This window comes from Bos indicus, chromosome 6 (assembly GCF_029378745.1).
Source record: "Bos indicus isolate NIAB-ARS_2022 breed Sahiwal x Tharparkar chromosome 6, NIAB-ARS_B.indTharparkar_mat_pri_1.0, whole genome shotgun sequence".
Lineage (NCBI taxonomy): Eukaryota > Metazoa > Chordata > Mammalia > Artiodactyla > Bovidae > Bos > Bos indicus.
This window is the reverse complement of record NC_091765.1, coordinates 87,431,640-87,451,133: the sequence shown is the minus strand read 5'-3', so window position 1 is coordinate 87,451,133 and position 19,494 is coordinate 87,431,640. Positions and strand designations below refer to the sequence as shown.

The following is a 19,494-nucleotide window of genomic DNA, read 5'->3' as shown; positions in this document are numbered from 1 at the left end:
ACACAGAGCCCACCACAGAGTGGACACTAGATTAATGTTCGTTGGATAAATGAATGCATGTTAATGCATCTGTTCAGTGGCACTCTGCTAGATCCTAGAAATATAATTAGAGCTAATACACAGTCCTTGTCCTCAAATGGTTTATAGAGTAATAAAAGAGTTGGCAAAATCAACAGGCATTCTCAATACCACAGTGCTAAAGGTCTATAGTAAGGATGAGGTTGCGATGCCATGAGAGGGGGAGCACCTTTATTCAACTCAGCTTAAAGTCAGGGATGGTTTACATGGGAGGTGGTATCTAAGTTGAGCCCTAAAACATGAACCATAACCAGCTGGAAGACAAGATATAGGGAATCAGGGGGAAAACAACAGGCAAATGGGCTGCCATTTTGAGAAAATTGAGTTGGTGCTTAGAAGGAGATGGGAAAGGTATAAAATAAGGCTAAAAGAGTTAAGAACTTTCATGTTCTGTTAAAGACTTTGGAAGTTTTAATTATAAGAGCAATGGGAAGCATTTTTGTAAAATGCCATGTGTCATCTTCTCCTTACCCCTCATCCCTAGTGCCACTGCCTTCTTCATATTCCTGGCTTTCTTCACAGTCACTCAGCAACCCTCGACCCTCAATACAGCTCTAGCCACAGAAACCTCTGCTTTATACTTGTCCCTGAGAGTTCACTCTCCTCATAGAGTAATCTCTTTAAAATCTCAGTCACTGTATGGTCCTTCCCTTAGTGGCTTCTTGTTTGACTTAGATTCTAACACCTAAGCACTGTACAATTCTCCTATATTAGTGTTTCTTACATCAGTGTTCTATATCAGTGTTTCTTACCATAACCATTTTGCCTACCAGGAGACAGGTGTCTGGAGATATATTTTGGTCACAACAACTTGGGAGAAAGAGTGCGACTGGCATCTAGTGAATAGAGGCCAGAGATGCTGCTAAATAGCCTACGATACACAAGATGGTCACGACCAACAAAGAATTGTTCAGAAAGACAATAATGCTGAAGTTGAGAGTGTTTGTTCAATGGTAATTTGGCCCCACTCCTACTGACTTTATCTTGAAACACTAATTCCCAGAGGCTCTAGTCACACTAGTTTATTACTTGTTTCCCAACACACCAAGCTCTTCCTCACCCCAGGGCCTTTGCATCTGCTCATATCTTTGCTTAGAAAACTATTTTTTAAATAAACATTCATTGGACACCTATGCTAGATCTTATGTTAGATAAAAACAAGAAGACAGAATACCTCCACTTGAAAGGTTTATAGATTATTAGTTGAAGCCAGAGGTGGAAGAAAAGAACTTATTGTTTGTGCAAGATACAAGTACAAGGTCAATTTCAGCCTAGTGGTGGATATGAGTAGTGAAGAGGGGAAATCCATGAAACTCCTTCAGGGTAGAGACCATGACTGAGAACAATTTTTAATCTTTAATATCTAACGCAAGTGTTTTATACATAGCAAGCACTCAGTAAGCTCAAAAAAGGTTAAGTCTGTCCTCTAAAGTGTATAAAAGTCTTTATCTTCATGGATATGAACCCAAAGGATGTTCTGCTTTCTTAAACTGGAGAATATTTTAAGTACAAGGATAGGCATTGAAACTTTCACTTCCTTTTGATACTATATGTACTTTGCAAACAGAGAACACCAGTCATTCAGGAGTAAATCCACAGAAATAAGAAATCTCTGAGGGGAAATGACAAGCCCAACAGTGTATTTGGTACAGAGAGGATAACAAAGGGGTCAGGGGCAGTACGCACACATGAAAAGATGCAGAATAAACATTCATGCTAAAAGCCCCTCTGGATTCAGAGAGCAAGGTGGTTTATGAGGACACTGAGAACCATGACACAGTTCTTCCCACCAAGGGAAGGGACACAGATTTGTACATAAATTCTAATGTATTCTAAACCCAGATTCAAAGAGGTCTGAAAAAGACACCCAAGAGTACAGAATGTTTAAGTGTATCTAGTGTGAACCTACAAAATCTTCCTGCAGTGACGACATCTAAACAGGGCTTTGACTAATATTAAAGGTCTCACATTCCCTATGAGAACCAGAGATGGATTAGAAGGGTCTCGGTTATTACCCACCTTACACATTGAGTACAACAACTCTGAGGACCATGCGGCCCCAGATAACAAAATTCTTCAGTGTTTAGTATATCTACCTTATGGAAATCAGTGTGATGGGCCACATGAGAGCTGGAAAAAGGACTAAAATATGGTCCTTGCCTTGAAAATGTTTTGGCTCAGAAAAAAAAAAGGAAATTATACTAAAAAACTACTGCACAAGATATTATGTGACCAATGTATAGCGTGCATGTGTGTGTTCAGTTTCTCAGCAGTGTCTGACTCTTAATGACCCCGTGGACTATAGCCCGCCAGGCTCCTCTGTCCATTGGATGTCCCAGGCAAGAATACTGGAATGGGTTGCCATTTCCTCTTCCAGGGAATCTTCCCAGCCCAGGGATCAAACCTGCATCTCCTGCATTGCAGGCAGATTCTTTATCACTGAGAAACCAGGGAAGACCAATGCACAGAGTAGTACAAATATAATAAGAGCAAAAACAGGTGTAATAGAAATTACATATTGCATATATGATTACATCATGTAATAGAAATTACATTATGAGTGAAGATTTCACTGACAAGTTTTTACAAGGATGGAGATGATTTTGATAGGTGGTAATCATTGAGCAGCGGAGAGGAAAGTTTGAATAACCAGCAGAAGAAACTGGCAGATTTGATGCCAGTAATTCATCTGACCAGTACATTGTATAGTATGCAGAATCATTTTAAATTTCGGGTGAGATCATATCACTTAAATCCCAAGCTAGGGCAAATGGACATTCTTCAAGGGGGAAAGGTTTAGAGGAAATAAAGTGCATAAACGTTTAGAACTATAGGACTGACATATTAGAACAAAGTTTTTTTAAAAAGTTCCAGGGTTTGAAATGACACAAAGGAGATTGGTCATTAACTCATGGTTAAACCATTAGAATAGTCTAGACATGAGATTAAAGCACTGAGTCTAAGGTATGAGAGAAGGGATAGAAAGGAAAAAGGTAAAACAGGGCACCTTTTGTAGTTATCCAAGAAAACACACTCAAATTAAAGGTTTTACCATAGAGTATATCAGAGAAAATGTATTGCTACAATGATCTAATACCTATCTCTGGATACTAATTCCAAATGATTTTCCCTCCCACGTCCTATCTTTACACTTAAGATCACTTTCCTTCTGAGGAGTATCCCTTGCTTTGAGGTCTGAAGCTCAAACTCTTTCTGCTTCTGCCAATGACTCAGGGAAAAATCCCTGAAGAAGTTATGACCTTGCTGAAGCTCGTTTGCTTTTGAGTGCACTGCAGGAATAATGTGGAACATAACTAAGCAAAATGATGGCCACAAAAAGCCAAGTGCCTTAGTGTTCCTCATCAGTACAGAGCTGATCTGCACAATGGAAAGGTGGGTCCCATTCCAAACAGAGCAATCAGCCAGCCAGGGCCACTGGACTCAGAGCCAAAGCAAACACCACCCCCGAACATGCTGCTTTTCACATCGCAATGCCTCCATCTCCCTCACTGTTTCAGGTTTCTCTTTTGAACCAATTTCATAGCAGTCAGGGCTCTGTATCGTTTTAGACAGAATTTTCAATTTCCACATTTCACAGCCTCTTTCCAAACAAAATCTGAACAAAACAATATCCAGAGTGAGAAGCCTTCAATTCATGATCATGGTCCCACTGGTATCTTTAGATTTGTGTCAAAACACTGGCACTTATTCTAGAACTATTGTCATTCAAAGGAAAGATTTCAAATAAGCAATTCCAATGGTGATGAAAACATTTTTAAAATATATTCAGCTCCTATTTTAAGAGGTAAATCCTAATATGCCTTGATTTTCCAATGCTTTCTACAGGGAATAGAAGAATAAAATTTCAATATTTTATCCACCCTAAACTTGCTAAATTCAAAATTCTGCATTTATTAGTAAGGAAACTTAATGGGCAAAAGAATAGGCATTTGCCTTCAAGGATACATACCAAATCTGACCAACTAGATCTGAAAAGTAAGAAGATGTTTCCAAATATTTTAGGAATAAAATATATTAGTCAACATCCATTTCCAGCCTTTCAAACTAAACAAAGACCAAAATGCCTCCCAGTATAGAACATCTAAAAATGCTCAGCAAAATACAGAAAATGTCTCATAGAAATCATGGTCTATCTGTCAGAAAGTAAGAGAAATACTGGAAACAAAAAATAATGGCAGCAAGAAAGAATAAATCTACCACATCGGTAAACCCAAGAGCCTGAGCCTGCCCTATAACACTGGGCTAATCTTTGGGGGGCTCAGGCATGAGTTAGAATGACTGAATCCTAGGGACTGAACACCAATCCTAGGGACACATGAGGGGAAGGGTATAGATGGGAGACATCCCCTGAAATAAAACTAGGATACTCTAAACACAGTATAGCCATTTGGTCAACTAGGAAAAAAACCAAAACACCCCCCCAGAGAGAAAGACAGTGAAGATACATACTACTTTTTGCCTTGTCACTAGATATAACGCCGTTACAAAAAATCTCTAAAAATATTCCTAACCATAAAACTACAACTGAGTTTGGGGCTGGCATTCCCATTACCTTTGCAGTTTGGAAAACTTTAAGCCTAAAACACAGTGTAAAGTTATCCTGGCCTTCCATGAATTAGTCTTACCACCACCCCCTCAAAAATATATCGATGGATATAAAGTATGAACACTATATCCATCAAGCGTCTAAGCAATCAACATCTTCTTTGCCACATATTGTCCTGCAAGGTAACAGTACTATCCCTCCATCAAACAGCAGAGTCCATCCGCACCTCCTTGAATGGAGGATGACACTGTGACTATTTTGACCAATTAACTCTGGCAAAGGTTGAAGAAAACCCACACTTTTATTTCAACAGTTTTTTAGAAAAAGCATTTGTCTTTGCCTTCATTAAGGACAGTTACCAAGTTAAAATCAGAAGGATAACAGTGGCTTAGTGGTAAACAGTTAATGCTGCCCTCTCCAGTGGTGAAGAAAACATGATTTGAAACAATCTTTTCCAGGATTAAATAAGGTCTTCCAAAAGTAGTACACTGAGGACATGTGTCCACACAGGGTGATCTACGACTCTGTCAAGTCTTGAATAACATGCCAATTAAACTATCTTGCTTTTGAAGTAATCGGTATTTTTAAGCAGTACTTACAAAGAACGGAGAAGGCAGTGATAGCTGTTGTTGCGAACATTACCTTGAGTTTGTGTTCCTTCCTGTTTACAATCACAGCTGTGATTTGCTGGTCCATGAAGATCAGGATGGTGACCAACAAAGCAGGTATGGCAGCTGCAAGGTACACCCACCAGGGGTTTCCACCGAACGGTGCAACAAACCAACCTCGGTTTGGACTCGTTGGCTTGAAGAAGAGAGAAGACATTATTTGAAACAATATTAATACATACTCCATGACGAAAAATAAGTGGGGATGACAGTTTTGTATTTGGAGAGTCAGCGTGTTAAAAAAACAGAAACAGTTTTACTGATAGGTTAGACAAAGATTATTCACCAAAAAGTTCCTAAAGGAGGTTATTTTTTAGGCAATGTTTTAAATGAAGGAAAACTAAGAATATAGGGTGATGGAAAAGAAGTAAATGTCATTTTGCATGATCAGGATGATCGAAGATAAGACTCAGGAGGGAAGAAAGTGATCTAAGGGACAGCCATAAGAAAAACCCAAATGCAATATTCAGTAATGAAGGAGGCAAGAAACTACAAAGTGACCTTGAATTTTGTCCATAAGTTTTAGCAACTGCACTGAAGTTATGTCTACTACTGCCAAATTGAAATGGTTTCATTTAAAAGCTACAAATATTTAAAGTTATATTAAATATTTCTTATTTTCATATTTTCCTATTCTTTTCCAAATTTTAAACGATACAAATAAACTAAAATAGAATCCTATCTATGAATTATTTTTTCCACATTTACTATTGAGAAATCCTCACTTCTCCTAAAGATATTTCTGTTTCGCTTGGCTCATAATCCCATCACTGAACCTATACACATTTTACTACATTTACCAGGCTGTGAGCTTAGAAAGAAAGGAACTATGTCTTGCCCTTCAATGTATTTCAAATCCCTAGTACCAGGCTTGACTTAAAGCAAACATTCAATAAATGCTGACTTAAATAACTGAATAAATGAGAACTTATCTTTGCTAATGGCAGAGAAAATGCAAAAAAAAAAAAATTTGTTTGCTATAACACTGATATTCCTTTCTCATTAGGTAGTCATGAAGCTAAAACTGCTGTTAGTTTAATTTTTCTTAGCAAATATATGGTTATCAGGGATGAAGAGAAACATTAGGGGTGTTCTAGAAAATAAGTGAAAGACTTAAAATGGAAAATTTAGACAGGGATATTCAAGAATGGCTGAAACGTAAATTTTACCCGTTAGGTCTTCACATACCAACAAGTTTATAAAATGAATAATTCTCACATCTTCTTTGTATAGAAACATGTGTGTTATAGCAAGTCGTTTGGTAGCAGGAAAACAGCACTGAATTAGTAGTGTAACCTTGGATAGTTTAATTTTTATAAGCTTCAATCTCAACTTCACAAAATCAGGATGATAATAGTTACATTACATCCTAGAACTATTATATGCATCAAGGTTACAAGTTGTTTTAAAATGTTTGGGATATTTTAAATCCTCTAGATAAAACAGATTTTATAATTGTGTATTTTCAATCAAAATCAGTATAATGTGAACCTTGCATTTAGTTCTAGTCAGGCATTTAATTTTAGTGAAAAAATAGATAAAATGTACATTGGTTATAAATGTACCAAGAGACCATTTATAACATAAAGAAATGGGTAACTATACAAAACTAACTCGGAGATAAGACAAAATAGAATAAGGGAAAAGAAACAAAATCAGGGAATGACCAAAAGACAGAAATTCACCTACCTTGAACTCACTTGGCACAATTAGTTTCGGAGTGTCCACACCTACTAGAGCATCTATTACACAAAAGATGAGAATGGACAAGATAATGGCAAAGTCACTGATGAGCTTTCTTGCCTGGGAAGAGAAAAAAGAAACAGGAACCTTTAAGCATTGGATATACGTATGTCATATATATATGACATATATATATATATATATATATGTCTCTGAAGTGAATGAAGAATTCTGTTATTTGCTAACAGTTTCTAGTAACAGCTTCATCAACAAATTAAAGGAGGTGTCATACTGCAGGGAGATTATTTTTTTTAAGTTGCTTTTGCATAACTTTCTTATCTGGCCAGAAATAATCTAATTGCACCAAGCAGGTGTGTGTGTTGTATATGTGTGTTTAGATAAAGGAAGGGAATCAAATAAAATATATCCTTGAAGTACTGTACTCTCTTCCCGTATGTCACAGAAAGGAGAGCTGGATATGGATGAAATTTCAAGACATGTTATAAAAATCTGCACAGAGACATAGAATTCTTTTTACTATCTGGGAGGTAGTATTGTCTAAATGCACTGGAGAAGGAAATGGCAACCCACTCCAGCATTTTTGCCTGGAAACTCTCATGGACAGAGGACCCTGGTGGGCTATAATCCAAGAGGTAACAAAGAGCTAGACATGACTAAGTGACTAAATAACAACAATGATGAGTACAGAGCAAGATAATTTCCACAAGGTAATCTGAAAACTCCAAGAACTTAGCAAGGAAGGGGTTACAGTTTCAGACTAATGAATGGACTGAAGACCTCAAAGAAACAAAAAGTGATGGAAGACAGAAATCTGATGGCTTCACTAAATTGGCCAAAGAAAGTATTTTTCACTCTAGGCTAGTGCTTAAAATTTCCTGTATGTGGAGCCTCTCTCTCTCCACTACTTAACTGTGATTACCATTAGTTTACAGCCTTTAAACTTCCTAAGTACCTGCCTCTGGCTAGGACATGGGCTGGGCTTTGTGGGATGTGTGTTAAACTCAAGTCTTTCCCATGGCGTGGGTGCAGAATGGCCATATCTGATTCAGCAGGGGAGCCTGGGACCATTGAGTTGATTGTCAGGGCCTCTGCAGTGACTAGTGGCACTGACAATGGCCTACAAGCATTACTGGTGCACAAACAGCTGAGTTTCCCAGTAAGGTTTGTATTCACGGTGGTACACAGTTTGATCATTCAACAGAAATTTACTTAGCACATTCAGCTCTCTGTATTCACAACTTCTGCTTCCATGAAAATGAAGGACCAATTGAACCTAATACTTGGCTTGATGCCAGGGATACCAGTGAACAAAACAGATACAATCCATGTCTTCATGAAGCTCACAGTCAGTCATACTCAAGGAAGCCTGCCAGGATTGATTCAGCAGTGGTCACATTATCTTAGGGTGAGCAGTCAGCTTTCTGATGCTGCTAGATGAAGAGAGATCAGTGATGGGGCTTAGTGGCTGCACAGTTCTTAAGACAGACGGTCTTCTGAAAGAGCAGTATGACTATGGCAAGCAGGTATTCAAGAGGAACTAAAGTGGAGAATGGAATTCCTTGGCAATGTGGGTGTGAAGGACATGTTGTAGTTGTTCAGTCACTCAGTTGTATCCGACTCTTTGTGACCCCACGGACAGCAGCACACCAGGCTTCCCTGTCCTCCACTTTCTCCCAGAGTTTGCTAAAGTTCATGCTATCTAACCATCTCATCCTCTGCCGCCCCTTTCTCCTTTTGCCTTCAATGAAGGCTGAGTCATGCTCAATTCTTGACTGTCTCTGGGTGGCAGGAGCCTTGAGGACTCACTAGCAGCAGGATCAAAGATGACCCTTTTGACCAGGAGTTCCTTTCCCTCTTGGAGGACTGGGCTAGCTTTCTGGAGAAGTCCACACAGAGGAGCAGAGAGCCAGCTATGAGACTTTAGGGGCAACTTAACACCAATCACAAACAATAATACAAGCACAAATAGATGGCAGGAATCATTTTGGGGAACATATAGTACAGCAGTTAGAAACACAGTTTTTATAATCAGATTGTCTGGCTTGGAACTCCAGCATCATTATTTCCTAGTTGTAAATACTTATCCTTTCTTAGCTTTAATTACTCCAACCACAAAATGTAGCCAAAGTAATCCCTATGACTTCATCAGTTTGTTATAAGAATTAAATAGGATAAGCCATGAAAGTGCTTAGCATAACACCTGCAACACCATAAACTCTCCTAATATACATTGACTCGGGTTATTTCAAGTTCTACAAAGTCTCTTTGGCTGCAGAAACCACTGGAATAACTCAATAATCTACTGTCAGGAGGTCTTTGAAAGGAATCTTGAATTCCAAGAAACAAGAAATAAAAGCCCAGTAATAATATGAAACTGCCACGCAGAGCTCATTTTGGTTGGAAGTATCTGGAATTCTGGCAGAAAAAAAGGCTCTTTCCAGGGGCTCAATATTGGAAGAAACACCCATTTCTTTAGATTGTGCGAGTTAAGTTTTGACACAGCCAATTTGGGATGGTCTGGCAAGTGATGGTCATTGTGAAGCAGGTTTAATATCAAGATGTTACAACTGCTCTGGTCCAGTAGGTTGTGAATCACTGAAGACCAGAGGTCACTGCAAAGGCAAAAAAAGAGTTCTTTCTTCTTTATCACCCTCCCAATCCTCATTTAGCAAGTCCAATTTTTTGACAACTCTGATATCCTAGAAATTGCTCCAAAAGAGGATAATGGCTATTAAAAAGTCAGTGTTTCTCCTCACCTCAGCCCCCGGCCCCATAAATAGGAAGAGGGAAGCAGAGGCTAGCAAATGAACCCAATCTGCCATTTCTTGGTAGAAATTCCATAAGGCCCGCACCTCTGGCCCTTCTAGGGGAAAGACCTGCCCGACTGAAATCACTACCAAGTACCGGAGAAACGTTGCTTCTTTACTTAGGAGAGGAGGCATTCTCAGCCTTCCACACACTGAGCACCAAAGCCCTAAAACTGCTCTTTCAGCAGTTTTCTCCATCTTCATTAACGGCGATTTTTTTTTCCCTATTGCTTAGGCCAAAAACTTTGGACCATCCAAACAACTCTTCTCTTCCTCTCACATCCTACATCTAACAGGTCAGCCAATTACCTCCAAAGATCCTGTCTCTTTTCATCACCTCCATTGCTATTCCCATCCTATCTAAACCACTATGTTATCTCATATGGTTCCTGCGTCCCATCTTCCTGTCTCCACTCACCTGCTTCAGGACGTTGCCAAGGTATCACCCAGGATAATTATGCAAAAATTTAGGTCAGATAATGTGGAAGGTAGAATAATGCTCCAGTAAAGATGCCTAATTCCTTGACTCTGTGAATATGTAATGTAACATGGCTAGGGAGAATTCGAGTTGCAGCAGAAATTAAGGGTACTAATCGGATGACCTTGCGATTGGGGAAACTAGGATTATTCCAGTGGGTCCAGAGTAATCACAAGAATTCCCATTAAGTGAAAGAGGGGGCAGGAGAATCTATGTCAGAGAGTGATGCAGCATGAGAAAGACTGGACTGATCACTGCTGGCTTTGAAGATGGCAGAAAGGGGCCAAGAGCCAAGGAATGTGGGCAGCCTCTAGAAGCTGGAAAAGGCAGGGAAACTTAGTCTCCCCCAAAGCCTTCAGAAAGAACAGTCCTGCCAACATCTTGATTTTAGCCACTGAGACACATTTCAGATTTCTGACCACCTGATCTCAAGACAATAAATGTGTTTCAGCCACTATGTTTATCGTTATTTGATATAGCAGCCATGGAAAAACAATATAAATAAACAGATAATTTATCTTAGTTTAATCGTTAGTTTCACAAATTTATATATTATATATAAATTTGTAAGAACCCTTGGCAATGGCATTCTTGTCACGTGTGGTAATATTATACTATATGTATCGTTGTTGTTCAGTCTCTGAATCATGTCTGATTTCTTTTGCAACACCATGGACTGTAGCCCACCAGGCTCCTTTGTTCACAAGATTTCCCAAGTAAGAATACTGGAGTGGGTTGCCATTTCCTTCTCCAGGGGATCTTCCTGACCCAGGGATTGAACTTGCATCTCCTGCATTAGCAGGCGGATTCTTTACCCTTGAGCAACCAGGGAAGCCCATATTATGTGTGTAACAGTACCTAAGAAGTCAAATGATAGTAATTCAGGATTACATTTCTTAAAATGTATGGGGAAAGAAAAGCTATTCTATTCATAATATTGTTTAACCCCATTAAAAATCACAGCCAGGGTGATATGCTCTGTACAATATACTGGCTTCTATTTCCCCTTCCTTCCCGTTAAATTGTACAATACTGTTCAGGAACAGCAGAAACCACCCCTGGAGGGTGTTTATTGTAAGACATTCATTTCTAAGATATTGGATCTAATTTAAACTTCATAGTCAAGGAAATTGATTTTTCCCTGGCCACTTTTGTATTCAACTCTAAATCCTCTAATTAGAGAAGGTAGGTGGGGGTGCTATTTTAGCAGGCTCTTCTTATCCTATACTAAAATTAACCTTTAATTTGAATGAGGCAAAACCAACAGCAGAAACTAAAAAATCAAGCATTAAAAATGCCCTAAAAATGTCAAGCACTGAGTACACCCAGTTTACTAGATATACTCTAGGACTCAGATATAAGAGCGTGGCATCTGACTTTAAGGAATAAGAATCACCCTCTTTGGGCTTTTCTCACATTTTCCAAACATATTTAGCAAAAGAAACATGTATGGATTTCCTTCCATTTTTAGTTTATTTTATCCTCCCTCTTCACCAAACTTGATCTCCTTCAAAAACACCAAAATAGTACTCTTTTATATAAAGAAATCAAATTAGAAACCCATAGTTCCTAATCTCCTACTAGCTATTATTGATAATGATTAGAAGTGCCAAAGTTTTCATGAGAAAACTGTTCCTACAAGATTTCATGCTAACCCTGTGGATTCAGAGGCCTCAGATTTAACTTGGACAAACATCATAACTAATGGGTCTATCCAGTCAAATGCTCTAAGTCCCTAAGTCTCTCCAGGCTCAAACTTCAACATCCTAGGAATATAAACTATTACAATCTAAGTGAAACACAAGTTGACTCATATATCAAGGACTAACTATAAAAAAAAGTTTGCTGTTTTTTAAATGGTACACAGATGTGCTATGACATATAATAATTCCTCCACTCATGAATGGTGAAAAGCAAAGCATATTTCAATGAAGACTTTTTTATATCAGAATAGTTTGAGTTTTTTTATTTACCATTTTTAATTATAAAAATGAAAAGAAAAATATTTCTGTCCTCTGCAGACTTACAAAATATCTCAATGAATCTAATAAAAAACAACCTGGCTTAAATATTTAAACTACCAAAGCAAAGAAGAAATTAAGTGGGTGGGAAGGAAAATTCAAATAACCATACGCTGTTCTCTTGTTCTTAGGCAAAAACAACCTAATAAATCTATTATACACATACTCTTCATGAAGAATGATACTATATTAATTATTAAGAGAGTCATAATTGTTGAGACACCAACAGTGAGAAGCTAGTTAATTTACAGGGATAAAAAATGGATTGGGTTCCTCAGAAGCCCCAGAGGGTATTTGGTTTTCACTTTGCAAGGATGCAGCTGCTCCCAAATTAACTGGGGGAGAGGCTGTGAGCCTGCAGAGCAGTTCTCAATGGATGGAGCTGTTACAAAGAGACAAGCACAGCAGCAGGCACCCTGTGGGTTCTCAATAAATATTAATTCATGATGTCAATTCCTCTCATGATTGCAGTGCATGGAAAATGCTAAACAATACTGTAAAAAATGCATTTATCCTAGACAGAAAAAAAAAAGTATGTCAGAAAAATATGTGCCTTTTGGCAGTCATGAAAAGGCAGAAAATATCATAAAAAAATTTAAAATTTGATCCCCTCAATTAGAATTAGAATTTGGGCTTCCCAAGTGGCGCAGCTGGTAAAGAATCTACCTGCTAATGCAGGAGATAGAGGAGACTCATGTTAGATCCCTGGGTCAAGAAGATTCCCTGAAGGAGGAAATGGCAACCCACTTCAGTATTCTTGCCTGGAAAATTCCATGGACAGAGGAGCCTAGTGGGCTACCGTCCAAGGGGTCTCAAAGAGTCAGACAAGACTGAGCGTGAGCACACGCACACACACACACACACACACACACACACACACAATTAGAGTTCACTAAAAGGAAAGTCTGATTTAGACTCCAGGATTTCTATGTCATAAGCTCCAGAGTCAGAGAGATCCAGGGAACTAAGAAGGGAACTGGATTGTGTTATTTATCTAGGAGGGCCTCAGAGCCTACCAGTAAAAGTCTACCAGAAAGAGATTGTTTTTCCAAGCAGGGGCAGAGGGGAGTGGGCCTAAGAAAGTGGTTCAGCAGGGAAGTTAAGGAGACTCCAGCAGTCACAGCCTCTTCCTCTTCCTCCATTCTGCCTCAAACTGAGCAGAAGAAAAAGACCCACATGAATGAGTGCCAGGCCCAAGTAAGTAAATCACCTGGAAAATACTATGTCCCAGTCTGGTCACTATATTCTCAGTTGAAACTGAAAATTTGGAACTGACTCAGAGAAGGATGACCAGTAGAACAGGAGTCCAGAAAACATACCACCAAAAAAAAAAAAAAAATGATGAGAGACCTCAAAAAGCTGTAGTGAGTAAACTACCTTCATACACGTGAAATCTGTCATAGAAAAGAAAGACTACACTTGTTCTGTGTAGCTTCAGAAAGCGAGGGCAGACCCCGAGGACAGAGGCCATGGAAAGGTTGATTCGCGTTTCTATCAGGAATGCCTTGGAGATGTGAAGTTCCCTGAGAGTCATTCAAGCAGCCCACAAATGAGCACTTGTCAGGAATGAAGAGGCAACGTTGGATTTGATGCTGTTCAAAGTCCTAACACTAAAATTCGATGATTAAGACTCAGTTATCAAAACTTCTTGATCCTCTAATAGGGCCATCTTGGCTATATCTCCTCTCCCCCAAACCATGATAATAAAGGGTTCCAGGGCTTTAAAAGAAGGTGGTTCTATAATTTAATATTAAGGTACAAAAATTAAACTCCTTAAACAAATAGTTAATAAGTCATACGTATAAATTAAGGGCTTTCCTGGTGGCACTAGTGGTATAGAATCCACCTGCCTATGCAAGATACATGAGAGACTTGGGTTTGATCCCTGGGTTAGGAAGATCCCCTGGAGGAGGGCATGGCAACCCACTCCAGTATTCTTGCCTGGAGAATCCCATGGACAGAGGAGTCTGGCAGGCTGCAGTCCATAGGGTCACAAAGAGTCAGGCATGACTGAAGCAACTTCACACGTGTATAAATTAAACAATCTAGAAATGGAGCAGGAGACCGTTTTGTATTAATGAATAGATTTCAATGCTGGGGACTTTTCTGTGATGGATAAGTAAGTTGATAGTGCTTCTGACCAACAAGGTACCACAGCCAAAAAAGGCTTCTTCTTTCCACAGATTACCTCTATGTAATCATTAAAACCTTTCACATCACATCTTATTCTAAGACGAGGAAAAGAGGAAATTAAGTAGATCCTTGAGAAAAACACTTTCATGCCAATTACATACATCAGCCTTCCACACTGCATCTGACTATGCCAAAGTACCAATTCAGTTCAATTCAGTTCAGTCGCTCAGTCGTGTCCAACTCTTTGCAACCACATGAATTGCAGCACACCAGGCCTCCCTGTCCATCACCAACTCCCAGAGTTCACTCAAACTCACGTCCATCGAGTTAGTGATGCCATCCAGCCATCTATAGTTCTGCCTAATTGAGAGGCTCTATAGATTTATGAGTTCTAATCACAATCCTGCTCTATCTTTAAGCTGACTGCTTTCATTTTGCCACCATATGTTGCAGCGATGGCATCTATGCTCCAGGAGTAGCATCACTGGTTGGTAGAGGACTCTGGAAGAACATTTCCTGTTAAAGCCCCGAGGCATCTGCTAGAAAAGATCACCGATTATGCTGTGATGCTCCTTTAGGAAGTTCTGATGACAAAATATTGGTGAAAGGCTTGAGGCCGATATAACAGAACAGGAAATGTATGGGACAACAGACCACTGCACCCCTCCTAAAGGGATGGGAAGCACAGGGGGCAGTCAGGGCGGGTACCACTACTCTATCACATTCCACTGAGCATCTGGAAGTATCTGATAGATTAAATTCCTGGGACTTCCCTGGCAGCCCACTGGTTAAGTCTTCGCCTTTCAATGCAGGTGATATGGGTTTGATCCCTGATCAGAGAGCTAAGATCCCACATGACTCACGGCCAAAAAACCAAAACATAAAACAGAAGCAATACTGTAATAAATTCAATAAAGATTTTTTAAATGGTCCACATCAAAAATAAGAAAAATTCCTGATGGACTGTTAGTTACCAAAGGCAAACTGTTTCATCTTAAGTGCTCACACTGATGGACTGACAGTGGCTGGCTTCATGAGGGAAGGTGAGAGCAGATAATCAACCCTGATGTGGGCAAAGACAGTGAGAGAGACTGAACTGGGGGACAGAGGTATACATGTAAGTGAAAGTGTTAGTCACTCAGGAGTATCTGACTCTTCGCAACACCATGGACTGTAGTCTGCCAAGGCTCCTCTGTCCATGGAACTCTCCAGGCAAGAATACTGGAGTGGGTAGCCATTCCCTTCTCCAGGGGATCTTCCAGACCCAAGGATCAAACCCAGGTCTCCTGCACTGCACACAGATTCTTTATCATCTGAGCCATCAGGGAAGCTCATGTTAAGGAGAGCTATTACAGCAGGTTAATCAAATGGACTGATGAGTTTAACTCGATAAAGAAAATCCTAGAAAGGTAAATATGATGGATATCATTTTTGTCATATCAGATCCTTTTCCACTCTTTTCTACCAAGCTCACTGCCTTGGGAAGCTGACTTATGTGGTCTACGATAGGCTCCCTTGCTCTCCAGATTTCAGATTTCAGCCCAGACAGGCTATCGGGAGAAGAGAGAGATCAGATTATTGATTCCTATAGCTATATCCCTTTGAGGTTGAGTCAGGCTGGCTAAATTTCTCAATCCAAAGGAGTTCACGGGGCCCCTCTGGAAAGCTCTACCACTCTCTCTTCTCCCGGGTTCTAGCAACCGCTCTCATTCCACATCCTTTCATTCAAGGATCATAACAATTCCACTGTTATTATCACTGGACATTAAACGCTCCCTTGTAGTTTCCCCCAACCTAATGTCACCTTTGTATATCACGCTTTCATTAAACCCCTCAGACCATCCTAATCTGAGTGTATAATTTTGAATTTGCTAGATGATAACTGTGGATCATCCACAGACAGAGGCTGGCAGCAGCTGCAAAGGAAGACCTGGCATAAAAATGGAGATTATTAATAATGGACTCGGGAATCTGTACTTCCTTCTCACTGCTATAAGCACAAATTAAATGTAGAGACTTTTATCTTAGGAGATGGAATCAGAAAACTCTCTTTAAGATTATAGAATATTAGAGTTTAAAGGATATTAACTGCCATCTAGCTGGGCTCCCCTGTTATGGGTGTGGACTGAAGTCCACAGTAAGCTATCAAAGGGTGCCCTGTTAGTTACTTGCAGTGCTGGCCTTAGCATCCACAGCTTCTGGGTTCCTGCATATGTGCTCTTTCCATAAATTGCAGCATTGACCTCTACTTGACTGGGCTCCACTAGCCAACAAGAATTGAGGGCCTAGCCTGCATCCAATCTGGTGCTAACTGATGTGAGGAATAAAACAGAAGTGTAAGAGTTTCCTAGCAATTCTCAGTCTTGATCAATTAACAACTCATACAAACATTTAGGAAAAGAAGTACAAAGAGAGAGCGATGGCTGTGTGAATTAAAGGAGAATTGGACATTTTGTATGGCAAGGGCACTGCCAACCAGGATTAGCATTTGGCGATTTTAGAGGTTCCACATGAATTGTTGGTGAGAGTGAGGAAGTAGTAACAGTTAGGCTTGAGTACTAGCACAGTAATCACATTTAAGCATATAAGTTTTAACTATAGAATATAAAATACAAGTATGTGCTATGCTAAGTCAAGTCTGTTGTGTCCCATCTCTTTGCAACCTTATGGACTCTAGCCTGCCAGGATTCTCTGTCCTTGGGATTTTCCAGGCAAGGATACTGGAGTGGGTTGTCATGCTCTCCTTCAGGGGATCTTCCTGACCCAGGGATAGAACTCATGTCTCCTGCATTGGCAGGTGGGTTCTTTATCACTAACGCTACCTGCGAAGCCCAAAATACAAGTATATGAATCTATAAACATATTTGCTCCTACTTACAGAGATCATACTTCTAAATGACGGCTTAAATGAAAACATATTTTGGCAAATGAGAGGAAAAAAAGATGTTCTTATAATTTATGTATGTATGTATTATTAGTTAGCTATAACTGTGAAGTGAGGAGGGGAGGGAGATGATAGTGTGAAAGCCTACACATTTGAACACTTCTCCTTGGAAATCAAATATATGTCCTCCTACCTGTTTATTTTATAATTTGGTGTAAGCAGCTGTAAACAAAGTTGAGAACCTTCTCAACAGGAATTGTAACTAGAATGCCTTCATTATTTTATTTTCACATATTCAATATTTTCCCAACTTTTCTCAACAGCGTTTATCAATGTCTGAGAAGCTACCTGCTTGGGCTCTTATAAGGAGAAATTTCTTTAAGTTCAAAGAGCTATTATCGATTTTGGAATTTGCAGGGAAAAAAAGGTGATGTTTACATAAACAGTTAAAATGATCACTATTCGTCTTAAGGTTGAAATTATTTTGCTAACTACGATTTACAAGTGCTTCACAAATTCTTTAATTTTCACACTATGGCAAATGAGAGAGACAAAAAGGGTGATGATTCCCAAAGTGTGAGCCAAAAAAAAAAATGTGCCATAAATTAATAATTAAGGAAAAATCTCAATAGAGAAGAAGAAATCGTCTTCAAAGACCTTTACCCAGGAAACTGTTCTTCACATAACATACCACTGAAAAGGTGGATCAAGTAAGCACATTTCCCAGTATGGGAACCGGTGTTACAAGCTCAAAGTCTCAGGGACAAGCACTTAACCTGAATGTGTGAAGCAGACAAGTCTTAGACAATAGAGAGCAGTAGTAGTGAGAACAATTAACTACCTGCAAAGGACAGTTTCCACCTATGCCCTCAAGTGTGTGTGTGTGTGTGTGTGTGTGTGTGTGTGTGTGTGTGTTTACAAACTATGGGCTAGACAAACAATGGACGAGGGTTGAATTCTGCCTACGGACCACCACTTCGTGATGCCCTTTCAAGGCAGACAAAGTTGAACACTTCTTGCTACACTTCACTTTGAGGAAATTTTTCATCCTTTGGGCCAGCTATTTCAGAACATTTCTAATGAAATCTGCAGACCACAGTAACCTGCTGTGGTCTGAATGCTGTCCTTCCAAAATCCATATGTTGGAATTCTAATCCACGAAGAAGATGATATTAGAAGGTGGCGCCTTTGGAAGAGCATAAGGATGGAGCCTTTGGGATGGCATTAGTGTTCCTATGAAGGACACCCCACAGAGCTCTCCAGCCCTTCTGCCACCTGAGGACACAGTGAAAAAGACACTGCCCAGGAACCAGGAAGAGAGCGCTCACCCAACCATGCTGGCACCTGATCTTGGACTCCCCAGCCTCCCGAACCATAAAAAATAAATCTGTGTTGTTTACAAGTCCTCTAGTCTCTAATATTCTGTTATAGTCACCCAGACAGACTGAGACAATCATCAACTCTTGCTTTTACTTTCCATTTCATAAGAAATATCAAAGACAAAACATTTCCTAGCTGAAAATGAATGTATTAATTTTCAGTCTCATTCCCCAGGAATAAAAAAGGAATTTTATCCACTACATATCCTGTCTTCCAAGTTCTCCTGGTCTTTCTACACAGAGCTCAGGAGGAGAGATTCATGAGATTCCAGTTGTAAAGAGCAGCTCACTGATAAAAATCAAGTATAATCAAGATTACTAAGAACTACTGACATCCTAAATAGTGAGAATTGAACTGTAAAGCAAAGGATTAGCTTCGTTCTGCAGTTAAGAAAACAAAATGCCATTAACTAAATGTTGGTCTTATCTTGTAGTCTCTCCAGGAACCACAGTTTTGACTTGAAGCTCACCCAAGCATATTAATGGGAGACAGGATGTCTGCACGAGACAAGCCAGCTCAATTATCTGTGTTTCTCTATCGTGGCATTCGTCACTATGGGAAGGGAAGGCCGGTTCAGATGACACCCATATCTTATACCAGTACTTGTGTAACAACACAGTTTACATTTATTCCCACAGCCCATAGCCCAACTACTAAATTACTCACAAGTACAGCTGATGAACAGAGAATTCTACGTCAAAATTCCTAATTCATAAGGAAAGAGTTTTTGCTTAACTACTTAAACACACCATGGATCTCAAAGATCCACAGATC

At 39.6% G+C, this 19,494-nt stretch overlaps 1 protein-coding gene across 4 annotated transcripts in view; it reads right to left on the bottom strand.

Moving 5' to 3' along the window:
• SLC4A4 (solute carrier family 4 member 4) overlaps positions 1–19,494 on the bottom strand; it is a 363,818-nt gene that overhangs the window by 32,185 nt on the left and 312,139 nt on the right. For all 4 annotated transcript variants that reach the window (XM_070791561.1, XM_070791562.1, XM_019962896.2 and 1 more), the window contains exons 17-18: positions 7,003–7,116; positions 5,288–5,449 (exon numbers count right to left, since the gene is read on the bottom strand). In XM_070791561.1, coding sequence (XP_070647662.1) covers positions 5,288–5,449; positions 7,003–7,116 — 276 coding nt within the window. The remainder of the gene's footprint in view (positions 1–5,287; positions 5,450–7,002; positions 7,117–19,494) is intronic.